The 17,258-nt window shown below is 46.8% G+C and overlaps 2 protein-coding genes across 4 annotated transcripts in view; one reads left to right on the top strand and one right to left on the bottom strand.

The window, feature by feature from the left end:
- The window catches only part of NUMB (NUMB endocytic adaptor protein), a 102,160-nt gene extending 99,351 nt beyond the window's left edge, over positions 1-2,809 (top strand). For all 3 annotated transcript variants that reach the window (XM_080618782.1, XM_080618784.1, XM_080618783.1), the window contains exon 9: positions 1,725-2,809. In XM_080618782.1, coding sequence (XP_080474908.1) covers positions 1,725-2,452 — 728 coding nt within the window. In that variant the 3' untranslated portion in view covers positions 2,453-2,809. The remainder of the gene's footprint in view (positions 1-1,724) is intronic.
- Positions 2,810-7,026: 4,217 nt separating this feature from the next.
- Positions 7,027-17,258, bottom strand: part of PAPLN (papilin, proteoglycan like sulfated glycoprotein) — a gene marked incomplete at both ends in the record, with an annotated part of 39,660 nt that continues 29,428 nt past the window's right edge. The window contains 10 exons of the mRNA XM_080618255.1: positions 7,027-7,202; positions 7,756-7,931; positions 9,507-9,615; positions 10,207-10,334; positions 10,976-11,113; positions 12,502-12,640; positions 13,559-13,683; positions 14,178-14,315; positions 15,087-15,729; positions 16,952-17,081. Of these exons, the coding sequence (XP_080474381.1) occupies positions 7,027-7,202; positions 7,756-7,931; positions 9,507-9,615; positions 10,207-10,334; positions 10,976-11,113; positions 12,502-12,640; positions 13,559-13,683; positions 14,178-14,315; positions 15,087-15,729; positions 16,952-17,081 (1,902 nt within the window). The remainder of the gene's footprint in view (positions 7,203-7,755; positions 7,932-9,506; positions 9,616-10,206; positions 10,335-10,975; positions 11,114-12,501; positions 12,641-13,558; positions 13,684-14,177; positions 14,316-15,086; positions 15,730-16,951; positions 17,082-17,258) is intronic.

The following is a 17,258-nucleotide window of genomic DNA, read 5'->3' on the forward strand; positions in this document are numbered from 1 at the left end:
TGAAACCAATCCTTGGGCTCATGCTCCTGCTGCTAATACTGGAGCTGCAGCCATGGTCACTGGTAAGATTGGAACTAGATCCGGTGCATTGCTATGAGAACTTGGATCAAAAGTATAATTGAGCCCTTGAGGCAATTGTCAATGGCACTTAATGGCAAGTGGAAGGAACAGTAACAAAAGCCGGAAGTAGTAGCCTTTTGCACGAGTGGATGGAGGGAAGCGATGAACTTGCTGGTTCTGGGTCTGTAAGCTGGACTGATTCTTTCTGTAGCAGCATTTTAGAAAATCCAGTGATTAAAAAGGAAGTAATAAAATAGTGTGTGTTTGGGGAGGAAAGGGAAAGAGTCACATCCAAAATAATTTTTGTGCGTTCTTCCCACTGAAGTATGTAATGAGAGATTAAGTTGGTTGGTTAAAGGCTTTAGAGGTTCATTTCTTCTGAGTAAGTTTAGATAGTGCTTTAAATGGTTGTCACTGTGTGAACATGCATAGTAGAAGGCTACAGTCACACCAGCATCCCTTTCTGATGTAAGCTCAGCTTGGAAAGAGAAACTTTGCAAGTGAAGTGAAGTGGTAGGTTCTGCTTGGCCTTGTAAGAGTACCAGACCCATTTTCAGTAAGTCTTCCTCCATAAGAGAGAGTCCCTGAGCTCTGCCTCCAACAGTTCCCACTGTAAAAACAGCAGTAAACTGATCTTGAGGTGCTGTTTAACTAGATCAGGCTGACTTCAGATTACTGAGCAGTAAGGGGTTTCTAGTTCCAACGCCAAAAAACACATGAGTTACAGATCTGGCTCTAGCATTGCTTTTCTCATCACATTGGAAACCTAGCAAAGCCATATGGGAGGGAAACGGCATTTGAAACTCCAAGGAGAAGGAAAGGCAGAATTCACCTGGTGGGAGAGTTTTGAAACTGGCAGGAATGGAAATGATGGTGACTTTTTATTTATTTTTTTTTAATCATTGCAGATAAGTGAGTTAAAATCAGCTGGTTTTATAGAAGAGAAGTCTGAAGCGCTAAGTGTTGAACATTGCAAAAGAGTCTGAGAGGTTAACAGCCTGAGTTATATATGAAGAGAGTAAGGGAAGAGCGAGTGGAGATGGAGGAAGAATATAAAGGAATCATAGTTAGTACAGTTTATATATATAGTAATTTGGTTAGTTGTATTGCCTTCAGTGTTCATGTATACTGTAGTGAGTACTCAAAGTGTATAGGACAGACAAATAAATGCTGTCTTTAACTCCCTGTACCATCGCATTACTGTTGTTTAGAGGGTAAAGCCTTAATTAAGGAAACAGAACAAATGAATCTTAGTTTCTTAGTTTTGTGTTCTAACAGTCTCCCAGTCTTGAGCTGTACATCCAGAAACTGGTACTCCCCAGTTAGAGGAGTTAGTGGTTATGGACCATATCACTGCCACAAAGTCAGGAGTGCAGGCAGCAGCTCTCCAGCATACCCTAAAGTCTCAGATGTCTGCTGTGAAGGAAAAAAAGTAAAAGCCTTCATTTTAGTGAAGCAGCTCTTCTGTAACCCTTCTTGACCAATGTCTTCCTGTAACAGAACAGTACAGTGGATACATAAAGATGCTTCCAGTGTTGGTAGCAGTCTTTCAGGTGTGAAGGGAGGAAGCTTGTCTGTCCTAGTACACATCCTCCAGCCTTTCTGACTGAGAAAAGGATGAGGAGGGGACATATTAGTGACTTTCCCCATGCTTTCCTTCCCAGGCGCTGAATGGAGCAGCACCTCCTCAGGTGCAGCCTCACCAAGTCTCTTCCAAGGAAATCACAGACGTACTCCCTCAGAGGCAGACCGCTGGTTGGAAGAGGTCTCAAAGACTGTCAGAGCCCAACAGCAGCCAGCCCCAGCCCCTGCCCCTGCTCCACAGCCACTACTCCAGCCTCCTCCGGCACCTTCCCAGCCAGCACCAGCATTCCCAGTCAGCACCTTCATTGCACCTCAGCCTGTGCCGGTTGGTGTAGTACCACCCATGCAGCCAGCCTTTATTCCAGCTCAACCCTATGCTGTAGCAAATGGGATGACCTATGCAGCCCCAAGCGTACCTGTGGTTGGAATCACACCTTCCCAGATGGTAGCCAACGTCTTTGGTACTGCAAGCCACACTCCAGCAGCCCATCCACATCAGTCCCCCAGTCTCGTCAAGCAGCAGACATTCCCTCAGTACGAAAGCAGCAGTGCTACAGCCAGTGCTACAGCCAGCCCTTTCTTCAACCCACCCGCACAGCACAACGGCTCTGCTGCTTTCAATGGAGTCGATGGTGGCAAATGGGCTGCAGAGGACAAGCATTCGCAGCCTCCAGCGGCTGCTCCACAGGTAGACCCATTTGAAGCACAGTGGGCAGCGCTAGAGGGCAAGGCAAAGCAGCGCACTAATCCCTCTCCAACTAACCCCTTCTCAAGTGATTTACAGAAGACATTTGAGATTGAACTTTAAGCAGTCCTTGGGAGGGGGATGGATAAATTGTACATTAGGATAGAGGGATAAAGGGAGCAGAGGGGCCTGTTTATGATCAGTTTGCTTTGATAATCCCAAAGGTCCCTTCAAACAAAAATGGGTTAGAAAGAGGGAGCAATTATGAGGAGGATCTAAACATACAATGAATTTAATGTGCAGTTCTTTAAAAGGAAACCTGGAGCCACCCCAGTCTGCATTCCCTCCTCACTTGGAAAGCTGGAAGTCAAACAGAGCAAAGGCAGGCACCCAGCCCCAACACCTGCTCTGCAGAAACATCCATCATCTCACAGAAAGGAAGGCCCCTTTTGTACTGGGGTCCTTCTGATGCCCTGCAAGTCCTGGACATTCCCCCTCAGGGAACAACAGGGTGGGGTGGGGTGGGGGTGGGTGGGAGGGAGGGAGATCGTCACCTGCTTAACAAAAGCCAGGTTTGTGGAAAAAGTTGAGCTTCCATTTTGAGTAACAAAGTGAATATTATATGTAAAGAATAAAGTAAAGCCAAAATCTTTATTTTTATGCATTTAGAATATTTTAAATAGTTGGATATTAAAAGCTGTATGAGTTGTAAGTAATCTTGCCAAAGGTTAAAAAAGAAGGGGGTTGGATGTAAGAAATTGTATATAAGATTGATTTATCTCTGATTCTTATTGTAAGTAATATTGGGGGGTGGAAAAAGGGGCTTTAGCTTGTTCTTGTATCTGTTCATTGTAAGTAGCATATTGCAACAACAATCATGACCAGTAAGTCATTATATTGTAGTTTTAAAGAAAGAAAATTAAAGAACAGTATTGTCATGGTTTGAAAACCAAAAACCATGGGGAAAACTTACTGGGGTTTATCGGAATTGGGCTACATCTTATATATAGTATGGGTTTTTTCCTTTCATGTATTGCTGCAGTTTCTTTGTCTTAATCTATTGGTTCTAACACTACTGTGACAACTTACTGTAACCATATCTACATCCTGGGGCTACCTGGGAACCATTTTATGTTTGTCTGTCAATGGATCTTAGGAGTTTTTAACTTTGGTTTTATTTTTTTTCCCCACTGATTTGTGAAACCTTGTGGTTAAGGCTGCAGCTGGTCCAGGTTCTGCCTCTGGTGACTTGTGGAAACCATCTCATTTTAACTTTACTTTTAAACTTTGGCCTTACAAGCAAATGTAAGTTATATATATTTGTACTGATGATTTATAATCTGCTTTAACAGAAATAAATGTTGGTGGTAGAAGCACTGTCTGTGAAAGCTTTATTTCCCAGCCCCACTCAGTTGTCCACATTTTCCCTTCTGGGTATTTTCTGTGTTACTAGGTGAATGTAGTTGAGCTCTGCTTGCCAACCTAGAAGCTTAATCATTTCATCTTAACATCTCTTCTGGTTTTACACCATGTTAGGTTACCTTTAACTTTAAGACTGAATTTGCAAATATCCTGGTGAACTAAAAGGGAGGGCTTTACTGAAAACATCAGATTCTGGGTTTTCTAACTGACTATTTATAGAGACAAATATGAAGATACATTCAAAAAGGGGGGAAAGGAAAATTCACTTCTTCTTTCTCCTGATACTAAAATGAGTGAAGATCCTATAAGCCATATGAGAAGACAATGTATTTTCACTCCTTTTCTGTTCTTCCAGTGAGCTGGTATCTACCTTGTTAGTGGGACTGGTGCTTACTACATTCTTATGTGTACCATGCCAGTTTAGACACAAGGAAAACTCAGACTTGGTAACCTGAAGGAGAAGAAATGCTCCCTTTGTTTGGCCCTAGCATTTGAGCTTGCCAGCAGTTTCCATTTCCAGGCCAGTACAGTGATTTTCACTGTAATGTGGTCTAGAAAACTGAGACTTCTTTTCTTTACAGATTCTCACCTGTTTTCAGTAGGATGTGAATAGCCATGTCCAACACTCCCTGGGGTGTCTGAGTTAGTACCAATGCTTTTTTTTTTTTTTTTTTTTTTCCCCAAAAAAAAAGAAGCAAATATTTGTAGACATTTATACTAGGAAAGAAACCGTGTATAGCTTACTCTATTTGTTCCCTATCTTTCACAGCCCTGCCCCAAGATCAGCTGAAAATACCCCAGGATAGCTACACCCTTCCCTGTCCTGGAGGTAACAGTGAAGGGGATGGGACCTTCCTACAATCCATTGTTTAGGGAAGAAGATCCACATCTTGATTCTCAAAAAGAGTAAACAGTCAGGCAGTTAAGTGCCTGACTGTTACACAGAGGGGAAAAAGCATAAAGTCAAATAGAAGAAATACAAAAAGAGCCTTTAGTTAACTATTACAGTGATGGTATGTACATAAAGTGGTGAGCTGCATGTCTTCCACTACATCCTTACTACCACAGTTATCAGCTGGAAAGAGGTCAGAGTAAACATTCATTAACCAAAGCATCTTCAGTGTCAAAGTCCTGCCCATCAGCATACAGTGGACTGTTAAAGCCCATGTGAGTCTTGAGAAAGCATTCCCTGGACACATTCTGAGTAACCATACTACTTAAAGGGAAGCTGATCACACAGGATATTTAAGTATTCTAAAAATAGAGCCTCTGGCATGGAAAGCGATATTATAGATGTGACTGCTTATTTTGGGACGAAAGGGTCTGATACAACCACAGTTAATTTCTAACCATGCTCCTGAGCAGGTCCAGAGCTTGACCACCCTCTGTGCCTGCCACAGGTGAACTGGGAGGGCTCCACTAAGACTGGAATTCACAGTGTCTGTGATTGGTTAGCGTCTGGTCTCAAAAGGCAAAGTCATGCTATATACAAAAATATCACATACCCACACAAAAAGATGCTGGTCTGAGATACTAAATGCAAAATTATGTAAAAAGACAACTGGAAATCCTCAGGACCATCTTATTGTTCTATAGTGTAAGGTTTGACGTTGACAATATCAGCTGTAGCACCTGTGAATTACAGCAGAGGACATTTTCACTAATCAAATTAGAGAGTCTTAACTATATAATCAGTATTTCTGTCTTTTTTTAGCAAGCGGACTCTTACAAGGCCACAGAAAGACCCACCCCCAAATAGCTGCATGACCATCAGCTCTTGCTCCTTTACTGGATTGCTTTTAGGCTTGCAGTTTGTTCACATCTTAAAGCAGTGTGTCCAACCCTGAAGCCACACCTGTGCTGAATGAAGACAGTTCAATCATGAGGTTAGTAATTCTTATTTTTAGGTGCATCTGAACTGATTTACTGGATTTAGCGTTTACACCAGCTGTAGGTGGTCGAGCCTGGGGAGGCAATTTTCAAGCTGTAAAAAAGGCTTTTGCTCAAAAATAATTCCATTTTGAGATACTGAACACATCCAGCAGCCTTTCCTGGTCTAACAAATCATGATATATCTCACCTCCTCACTCACACTCCTTAATGCTGGAGACTTTTGGTGCCTCATATGCATGCTCTCTCTGCCACTCAGCCTTTGTCTTGAAACAAAGGATGCTTTTCAGCTACAACTGCTCTGCATCTGGAAGTCCTCACTTGCTAGCCCATAGCAGAAGCAATCAGCCCAGGCCCCATGCAGAGCCAGGCTTGCCTGGACTTACCTGAGACTAGAATGGATCAGTGGGAGTTTTATTCCAGCATGTCAAATAACCCTACATATATTTCTTTCAATCTGCATATTATTCAACTCCCCAAGCTGAAACTCCGTGCAACGCTACCACTGAGTCCAGCTTTGCAGTAAATTCAAGAGCACAATTCTGGCTCTGAAAGAAACCTAAAATTATCTGCTGAGCCTTCGTAGGGCGAGTGATATTTAAACTGCAGCATCTAAGAACAGATAACGGTGTTGGTATATTCATCTGAATTACCCCTAACATTTGAGAAGGGTTTAAAAGTATACTTCTATTTTGACTTAAAGCTTTTTGTGAATCATTGCTTCTATATTACACTCCTGATTACAGTCAAGTAGAACTGACCCAACTAGAAATTTGTCTAAGGTTTGCTGGAATAAAACAGCTCCAGTAACATGGCATCCCTAGAGCTAGTAATCTCAAAGGACATGAACACTAATTTGATATCCATCAAGCTGTTTCTCATGGGCAGCGTCCTTTGCATTTAGATGGTAAATGCTCCCCACCATTAGAAATGCTCATCACTCATTAGTGGTTTGGTTAGGACAGTTCAGACCCATCATCAAACACTTCAGAGCTTATTTCCTTTAAGAGCACTTCTCTCTTGCTTGCATGAAGAACTGTTCTTTCCCTCTTTTATGCTGGTTATGTGCCTTTTCTAAAGTCACAGCATCCTTATGTTCCCAATAGCATCTTGTTCTCTGAACAAAAGCAACTATTCTTAAGTGAAGAAATGGATTAGCTACAGCAAGCCATACAGTGGGGAAAAGAGAAGTTTACAATAAACTTGAGAGTGGTGGCTCTCCCACCTTTGAACAGTCACACTCCCTACCCGTCATTCAGTTCACCCTCTTGAGCTTTTCCAGTCTGGCAGAGCTGCCAGAACAGTCTGATGCAGGAAGAGGACAGAGTTCAGACATGCAGCCTCACAATAGGTCACCTGTATTTGATGTGGCCACAGAGTGTCTTTCACCCGTGGTGACGAGGAGGGCTGGCCCGTGGTTGGGAGCGAGAGCAGCTAGCACAGCAGAAGCTGGAGTAGTACTCGTTGCTGCAGAGCTGGGCCTGCAGGATCAGGTCACAGTTGGCAAGGTGGGGCTGGTCCACGCACTCACTGCTCAGGTCCACAATGCGATTCACAGTAGCTGCAGCCAAGCGAAAGGTGAAGAAGCTGTACATACACTGCCAGAGCTTATCCTCAGGTTTCGTTTCCCAGGGCATGTTCCTGCTTTCTCCACCCTGGCAGTTCTAAGGGTGTTGTTTTAAATTTGGCCCAACATCAAGGATGTTGAGAGAAACTGACATCTGGTGAGATACAGGAGGAGAATGCAGTTTCTGGGGCTGATCTCCTGAGGAGAGACCACTCTACACCCTGTATAAAGCCAGCTGGATGGCATCCAGAGTCCAAATACTAATCTTGCAGCCAACTTTTTGGTCAACCAACTATGACATTTAGGCCTTGGGAAGTTAATTAAGCTCCCAGCACTCTCATGCATGTGTGTTGGGGGGAAGCATTTCTGCTGTCCTGTTTTTCTGCCCCAGGAAAGCAGGGCTCCATGGGAAGCAGAGCCCAGCAGCTCCTGCTGCTCCACAAAGCCCGAGGTCAGTGGTGGATGGGCACGTCAATGGGCAGACTTATAATAGCATCAAGAAGCAGTCACTATGCTGAGAGAAGCAGGGGGAGCAGGTTGTACTCACAGCTAGGCTGGCTCCTCAGCACCTTCACCTCTGTGCTGGCACTGACGGAGTTGCTGCTGCTATAGGCGCTGCATGTATAGGCTCCCTCATCAGCCTCTTGAACATTGCTGATGATCAGGCTTCCATCCTGGGACAGGTGGATGTGATGCCCATCTGCCCGCATGGGGACCCCGTTCCTGTGGCAAAAATCATTTTGTGTCACTATTCCCACCCATGTGGCCAGAGGAGCTCTCTGCAGTTTGGGAGCTGAGGCTCTGTGAAAGGAGTGAAGTTTTACAAATTCAGCAAGAAGGGAAAAAAATCCTTTTGCCATGACCGAGCTCTACAATTGGATAAACAGGGGAAGTTTAGATTGGATCTAAGGAAGAAATTCTTTACTGAGAGGGTGGTGAGGCACTGGAATGGGTTGCCCAGGGAGGTTGTGAATGCTCCATCCCTGGCAGCGTTCAAGGCCAGGTTGGATGAGGCCTTGGGTGTCATAGTTTAGTGTGGGGTGTCCCTGCCCATGGCAGGGGGTTTGGAACTAGATGATCTTAAGGTCCTTTCCAACCCTAACTATTCTATGATTCTGTGATTCTATATTTACACAAGCCCAAGTGAGTCTGCGTCCATTGGCCACTGGCTCTGTGGGAGGCAGCTGGCTGTGTGCTCTGTATAAAGGCATTGCCCCTTCCGCTATTACACATTTTTGAGGCTTGAGGAACTAAGAGCAAATCCAGGGTGCCTTTCCTCTCTCCGGGTTGTGGTCTGGCAATGCTTATTTGGCTGGCACTGATAGCAGTGCATATTGCTTGAGGAACATACAGGGCAGTGAGCAATGTTCGCTCTTTCCTCTCCCTTAAAAGCTTGCTTTTAAAAAAAATACATTTAAAATACCAGCACGATTATGTCTGTTCTGTTCCTCCTGGAATACTCTGTGCCCAGCAGCAAAACTGCCTGAATTATGGACTCCTAGTTACCAAGGAAATGAAATTTGTTTAACTGAAAAGGGTTTCATTCAGGCTCTGAAACTTGCATCATTTTGCTAACTCAAACACCAAACTTCTATATGGAAGAAAAGCTCTCTTTGTGAGATGGCCCACTTCAGTTCTATCCCATGGAGTACAAGGATTTAGACAATTATCAATCCATCTCTCTGGATCCCTTGCAACAGGGCTCCAAAACAAAGCTGGTTATTTTCAAATAGGGGAAAAAAAGCCCTGACCGTACACTTGCACAAATTTGGTTTCTGTGTAAACCACCAAGAGGACACAGCTTTTCCTTTGCCTTTGTTAGAACACTTTAAAATCTCCTTTGCTCCCACTTGACAGTAGAGGGAGAGAACTATTGCAGCAGGGAACTGGGAGAAGAGTCACTGTTATTGTGGGGGCTAAAATGTTTGTTCGGGTTAGGCAGAGAGAGTTTTATAAAGACCAACTAATGGTCTCCCTCTGATTACTCATTTTAGTCTTTGCTATTGTAATATTTCCAGCTTTCCAACACAGAGCCCTTCTGAACTCCATGAAAGCTTAGCTTAACATCTGCTTTTCTCCTGGTTTGGCTGGAACGTGAGTCTGGTGACTCCACAGGCATCTTTCCCAGGATTTGGAGGTAACAGCCAAGTTGTTTAGGAAAGTGTAGGTGATGCTAGTTAGGGCTGAGAACCATGGGTCTCTCCCTTGCCTAGCAGGCATCTCGTATTATTGTTTGGAGGGTAAGTGATGAGGTTTCAGAAGAGAAGGAAGGGGAAGTTCTGTCTCATTTTTGCTCACCTGGACCACCTGATATTCACATTGTTGCCAGTCACTGTGCAGTGGAGCTGAGCAGTCCCTCCCTCAGGTACCGTGATGCTCGGCAGAAGACCAGTGATCCTCAGCTCTCCTAGACCAGAAGGAAAATCATCACTAACAGAAGACAATGCCAGGCAGTAGGAGCATTCCCTCATGGGAAAAGTCCAACATATACTATGATAAGCTACAAACCCCTAGGCCCTGAAATAGCATGTTTGGAGCTATGATGCTGTTGCTATAGGGAATGTGGATTTCCTAAGGGCTTTGGCTCAAGCAAGCACAAGTAGCAGTGGCCTCAAAGAGCTTTTTCCTCCAGCTGGGTACAAGCACATCACACGCACAGAAGAACCATCCCCATAGTTCCTCTTGCTCGTATATGCAGGATGAAGCAATTTTGGGACCAGTGTCCTAGAAACAAGACCCTGAGAGTCATTCTTACTGTACTATTTGTTCCTCTTCCCAGCTGCCTGGTGCACCATGGTCTACTAGACACACACAGATTACCACTGGGTAACACTACTCACTCTTCCCTTTCCCTCAAGCTGCCTGTTACCCATTAGGTAAGAAGCCAAGAGGCACAGCCAGAAAAGAAAACCATCTTCACCTGCCCTCCCTGTTTCCCACTTGTGTGCAGACACATGTGTGTCCAAACATGCCACGCTTGCCTAAACACATCCCATACCGAGAGGTCTGAACAGGACCTGGTGCTGTTCCTGGTCAGGTCCATTTGAGGCAATGCAGGTAAAGAAGCCGACGTCTTCAGAGCTGACCCGGCTGATGACCAAGGCCCCGTCTGACTGCTGTCTGTGTCTGGGGAATAGAATAAGAAAGCTCCTCAGCCTGTGCTTGGGTCACGATGGGACTCCAGACACAGAGCTGAAGCTAAGCAGCGCGCACAACTTTGTAGTAATACTGAGTGAAGGTCTAGCAGCAGATCAGTTCTCAAATCCCAGCACCAGTGTTGGGATTAGACTCTGGGAAAGTTTGCTGCTGGAGTGGGGTTTTGGGATCAGAGGCTGAGGGGAGCTGCAGGACAGCAACACCAGTAGCTGAGGCAGCTCACTGCAAGCACCCTGAGCTCCGTCTCTGCCGTGGACCTCTGTCCTGGCTCACATGCCAGCTGGGTTTTGGCAGATTTGCCTGCTGTGTGTTCTATTTCTGCTAATCTTGTAGATGAACATATTTCAGCTTTGGCTCACTTGTACATGCTGTATCATAGCTGTTCACTCAAGGGTTCAATGCAGACTTTGATCTGTGAATGAGGCTAGGGCAGTCAAGCAGTATGGTCTGGCTCTAACGGGGGAAGCTGGCCAGCACAAAGCTGGATGGGCCTTAGCTGCATGGCCAGGAGCTCCATTCTGCCAGGGAAGAGTCAGGGCAGGCAATGTAGAAGGAGGCTCTCCTCCACATGAACCTGCCTGTAGGAACCGTGAAGCTGCTGGGGAGCTCACCTGGGAGAGGAGAGGGGCTGCCCATCTTTCTGCCATTCAATGGTAAGAGCCGGCGATGCTTCCACTGTGCAGGGCAGTCTGACTCTCTCCCCAATGTTGGCCTCCACTACTGAGGGTCCGCTCTTGTCCATCCTCAACCTGAAAAGTCCACCAGCACAACAGAAGCTGCACAAACTCCCTTGTTTGGCATTTGACCTTCAGCACAAGGCTTTTTCAATCACAAGCCTTCTGTTTTGCCTCCAATGGGAAAGAGCAGTCTCCGCACTCTTGTCAGAGCTCTGGTACTTGCCGTTGCTAGCATTCACTCACAACACTCAGAGAAGAGCAGTCTCCATTTAACCCTGCTCCAGTTCAGCACAACTTGGTGCTGCACTCCTGCCAGTCAGCTTAACCCTTAGAGACAGCAGCCCTGTTTTTATAGCACCCCCCAGATAATAGCCCAGGAAGCGTTAGCAACATGAGCACATGGCAAATGGTACAAAGTCCTGAACCAAGCAAGCTTACCCCAAGGTGCTTAAAAGCACACAAAATTGAGCAGGTATTTTGGGGGGGGGGGGTGAAGAGCCCACTGCAATCACCTGACGGCACACAAGGCCCAGGAGCTGGCCATTCACTTCATGCAGCAGAAAGGTTGAGGTCAGGCTCTGGCACCACCTGTCTCCTCATGCGCTTTGTTCTCCTACAACCCCAGGTAAACACCGTCTTGGAAAGGAACTAAACCATAATGCTCCCAGAGTGAAATAAAACATCATCTCCTGCACCCCCGTTCTCTGAACTGAATTCTTGATCTCAAAAAACAAAACCAAAGAGCCTTAATTGAATGAATCACTTCTTTCTGCTTTTAGGCAGAAGCAGCTAAAGAGGCTGCTGAGGAGTTCAGCAAATCGACTGGGTTTTAAGTTGTAAACTCAAAAGAAGGGAAGGATCAGATCATGGTTCCATTTAACCCAGAGCCTCAACATGCTGCATTTAGAGCAAAAATAATTTGTGCCCTTTTATTTCTGTGGGGCCTACAAACACCAAAAAACCATGCAAGAAGCCATAAAACACACCATCCAGTACGTGAAGAGAGTTTGGAGTCAAACTGGTTTGTTCACAAAATGTTTAAAATAAACGGATGGGGACTCAAGTCACTGGAGCTTTTTTAATCCATATTTCTGCCTATTCTGTGCTAGTTAAGCAGTTCTTATTTGTTTTGCTTGTTTTCCAGAACAGGTTTCTCTTTCTGCCTACACTAACTTGAACAGCTAAGGATGCTGGCCCTGATATTTCTACTTTTGCTTGAACCAGCTCCTTTGCTGTCAGCCTCCCTTTCAAGAGACCCTTGGGGAGGACAGAAGGTAGCTTGTGACTGGGATCTTCTCCCCTTCCTGTTGTCAGCAGTTCAGTATTGCTTGCTTCCCAGCCGTGCCCCAGAACACCGCTGACCCAGGACCTTTCCAATCTTCAGCTTTTCTACATGAAGAGACACCATATGGCTCCTCAGCTGGGCATGGTGGACAAACTGTTGCTGTATGTGCGCTTACCTGTATGTGAATTGCTGATGCACAGAGGAACCGGCTCCCTGTACAACCTTCCTGCCTCTGGATAGCTCCGGATGCTGCTGATTTTCCTTGTGAAGGACCTGACCTCTCTCAACCTCTGCCATAGCAGCGCTCTGGTACTCTATTCAAAATAAAATGCCATCTGTGAGTAAAATGACACTTCCTACTGTGACCTCTTGCATAGGGTTTCTATGAGCTTGGGAGAGCTTGCTGAACTGAAGCCAAAGAGCCCTTCAGCCATCTGTTTTCTGGCTGACTAGTGCAGTAAACCTGCACTGTCTGCTAATGACAGTCACAGACCTACAGGCAAGCGGTTTTAGACTCCTTTCTCTCCTCTGTCAGTGAACATGTTGCAACATCCCTTAGGCCACTATGCTTTCTGCTCCATGTGCCGCTGCTGTGACAAAGCATACTTTAGAGATTGAAGACTACAGGAAGCTTTGCTGGCCCATCTTTTGAGACTGGTTTTTCATATTGTTTTTGTTTTTCTTTCTTACACAAGAACAGGGAATTGTTTGTTACCCAGCAGGACCTGTATGGGCCAAACACACAACATAAATGCACCGGCACAAGCAGCTATGGTAAAGCGGTCACATTACAGTGCGAGATGGAGGGCCCAGGAAAATACAGGAAGCCTTTCTTCTGGGGTTTCCTTTCTGGGATCAGGATGCAGCTGATGGCTGTCAGAGAGGAAGACGCTCACTGTGCTGGAAATGGGCAGGTTACAGGCAAGCCACAACCGCAGTTGTGGGGTGGCACTGCTGGGGGGCAAGTGCTTTGAGGCTTAGGGCTTTATCAAGAGACAACACAAAAAGAAGCCCTGCTGCCTCTACACTCCCTTGTGGCACCCCTACAGTGGAGGAGACCGATTGCTTTGACAGCTTGTGGGACACCACTGCGTGGAGGGAACAACACCGCTAGCACAGTGTGGCAGTGGAGGAAGTCTGCTCCTGCAGCTGGCTTTATTGCTCCTGTTGTCAATAACCATTAACGAGGAGCCCTGAGCTACCTCTTTAGTTGTAAGTGGAAGATAAGTCACCTATGATCTGTAACTGAATCTGCCGGGTCTCTGTCCTCCCGTCAGAAATGAGGCATGTGTAAGTCCCAGCATCCTCTGGCTTGACAAGGCTGATCACTAAGGAGCTGTCAGACTGGTAGGTGTGCCTGCAACAGGAGCAAGGATTAACAGGCTCTGCCTGGGCAGGGACAGCGTCTGCCCAAGATAGAGCAGCCCTTCATGCTGATCTTACATAAACCATCACCATGCAGTGCCCTCCCCACGTTAGAGAAATACAAAACCTTGTTGACTACAGAGGTGTCAGAGGCAGGGGAAATAACTGCAACAGAAAACAGGTCAGGAATAGAGAGGAAACTGAGATGGAAAAACAGGGAACTGCTTTCAGCAACCCTCTCCATGAGCAGGCAAACTGCCCTTTCAGGCAGGAGCTTGAGTCCCAGCAATCATCTGCAAACAAAAAAGAGTAACTGGGCTTTTCTTAACTGTGGTTTTCTTAACACAATATGAATGTCTGGATCCAAACTGTTGCTGGAAACAGACTAAAATTTTATCTTAGATGGGAGTGCCAGAAACTTCCATCCACAGGAACTCTGAGTTACTGGAAGCCCATCTGCTCTCCAACAAAGGGAGCTGAGCTAACCTGTCAGAGGAGACCGGTCTGCCATCCTTCATCCACTCCACTCTGGAGAAGGGGGACATGCTTGCCCTGCAGATCAGCTGGACGTTTTGCCCCACAGCTACTGCCACAAGAGAGGGACTGGCTTCTTCCAGGATGGTTCTGAAAAAGAAAGTGATTCCATTGGCACCACTGCTGCTCTCCTCTCCTCTGAGTCCTCTAATGTGACTCTGGATGAATCACAGCCACAGGGCAAAGCAGGACTGGCTAAGTTATTCAGCTCAGAGCAGATGCACCAGGCAACAGGAGCCCTACCCTGCATGGCAGAAGCTGCTCTGAACAGACCGAATGCTACAGTATCTGCAGGAAGAGTCCTACAACCCCTCTGTTCTGAAGAAACTAGGTTCAGCTCAGTAGACAGACACAGATCCAGTGCAGATACAATTAGATTTCACTTTACATACTCCTGATTTTCAGGGTATGTTGTCTGGATCCTGACCCAAACTCTGCATTTGAAAAGTCTTCCCTAGAACAACCCACTGCTGCTCCATGCAGTGCTGAGGTAAAGGCTCTGAAGTCAGAGAGTCAGCTAAATGTGTTGGTCAGAACAAGAGAAACCTATGGATTCTCATTTACAGTGTAAGAATGCGCCCCAGACAAAGACCCCAGGATCCTGCAGTCTTTTCACACACCATACTTCCAGTGCAAAGAAAGGGACAGCAGGTATCTCCAGGGCCTGAATAACGTGATTTACACCGAAGGGCCACATGCATAGAATCAATTATATGATTCTACGTATAGCCAATCCCTTGCACAGTGTTCCTAGTGAGCTGGTCCCAGCTGGTGCAACACTTCCACTCCAGAGGAAGCTGCACTGGTGCTCCATAAAGAGCTGGCAGAACAGGAAAAGAAATATAATAAACACATCATCACCTGTGCAGAGCCCGCACTGGGAAGGCGTCTGCAGGCGCGTGGTACCTAAATCCCTCTGTGATGGAAACATCTGCTCCAAAAGCCTTCTGCCACTGCCTGCCTTCCTGGGGCAGCTCCTGCTCGCCACTGCTCCTCTGCCTCTCCGAGGGCCCAGGTACTGCTGTTTCCCACAAGTGCCGCAGGCTCAGGCTGTCCAGTCTGCTTTGCTGGGTGCGCCAGCGCTGGCTCTCCAGCACACCAGTCCTTGGCAAAGACTCTGTCAGCACCTCAGTTCTCTGACTGTCCTGTCTGTGTCTGTCTTGCACGGGGGGTGAAGCTCTTCCTTCTTGGCTGCGACTTGCAGACTCTCTCAGGGATGGCTGCTGCTGACCCCGAGCATCCCCTGTATGAGAATGGGAGCTGGTGCGCTGGTGTTGCAGGGCTCCTGTGCCAGAAGAGGGCTGGTGCTTCAGAGGACTGACCCCTGCAGAGTCATGGCACGCTGTCATGCACTCCTCCTCTGAAGCAAAACTGTTTTTATTGCCATGACAACCTCCATACCAAAACCGGTTGCACTTGCCAACAACAGCCACAAAGTACCAGCGAGTGGTCCAGTTCGAGCAGGGGCCATGGGCACTGGGCAGCAGGCATGTTACAGGATATGCTACCAAAAACAGCAGAAGAGAGGGAGATGTGAGGGTCATGAAGCACAAAGGTCCAGGTGCTTCAAGCCACCTATCCTGATGATCTGATGGACCTTGTGGGCAGAGGGCAGGTGGGAAAATAAAGACACCCAGGTTTGGCTCCCAGCCCTGCTTTGAAATTGGGCGGCTGCTCACATGTTTCTTTCTGCCCCAGTTCTGCCACTGGTGGAAGGAAAACCAACCTCAGACATTTCTAAATCTAGATACAGATGGACGCTTTATGGCCTTTCTTGGGGAATCCTGCAGCTGCAAGGTTGGCTCTGGGGCTTCCTGTCCTGCAAGGGGCATGTGGCTACTGTTTGCACATTTCCAGCCCACAAAGCAAATGGATTAGACCCAGTTGTGAAGCCTCATGCATTACAGAATACCCCTCCACACATTGATATAAAAAGGACCACACCCCAGTGTGTCCACAAACCGAGTCCTGGGCTCTTGAGTCACAGGTATCACAGCCACATGCTGACAAACACAAATGCAGGGAGCTGGGAGGTCCTTTGCCAAGCTGTGGCTGAGCAGAGAGGATCGAGAGAGCTTACCCTTTCCCCAAGGCAGCCCCACAGGGCTTGCTATGAAGCAATCTCTGTGCTGCAGCAAAACAGCAAGGTGATGCAGCAGCAATGTGCCTGCAGAGGATACGGCTGGGAACTAAAGGAGCAGAGATGCTTTTGCCCAGCAGCTCTAGTGCCCTCGTAGTACAGCAGGCACTGTATTGAACTCTGGTGGTTAAAACCATCCCTGCAGCCCTGAGTAACATCTCCATCCTTAGGTGTATCTCTCATTCCAGCCTTGTCCATGGGTTGTCCAGAGGCTGGGCACAGTCCTGATTCCTTAGATTCCTACTTCTCTCAAACCCCGGTAACGAACTTGGAGCACTCCAGGCTGCACCAGGGTGTCTTCTCAAGGGCAAACAGCTCCCCAGGAGTCCTACAGGTTGACTGAGATCACACAAACACAATTCTGTCCAATTATCAGCAGAGGACAACAAGAATTTCTGCAGTGGCTGACAGAACTGAACCACCTGGCTGCTTTTCTACACTTCCCCCAAGTTTCCCCTGCCCCAGCCACCAGGTAGAATATCTTTTTGAAAAGATAATTTACTACATTTTACAGAGAGCAGAGCTTCCATGGATTCTGTAGGACTCTTCCCATGTTTCTAAGCCAAGAAGCTAAAGCATCACTTACGGTAGTTGGGCCTATTGAGACATCCTTCCCCTTGAGGACCTGAAGCTGAAGCAATATTGTCAAAACAGCAGCCGTACATGGAACTGCGGCACTCGCCCGACGGGTGCTGCTGGGACAAGGCTTGGCTTGCCTTAGAGATAGGAATTGAAAGCCAAAAGTTATCATGCATACATGAAGACAGTAGCACATGCAAGGCACCGTGCCCAAGCTGTCGACTGCAGAAGGCCAGCTGTTAGAGGAACCTCTATCTGTTTGTTTGCCTCCTAGAGGCTTCCATGCTGGGAAGGGGTGGGAAATGTGGCTGTCA

This window comes from Psittacula echo (assembly GCF_963264785.1).
Source record: "Psittacula echo genome assembly, chromosome: 5".
NCBI classification, from domain to species: domain Eukaryota; kingdom Metazoa; phylum Chordata; class Aves; order Psittaciformes; family Psittacidae; genus Psittacula; species Psittacula echo.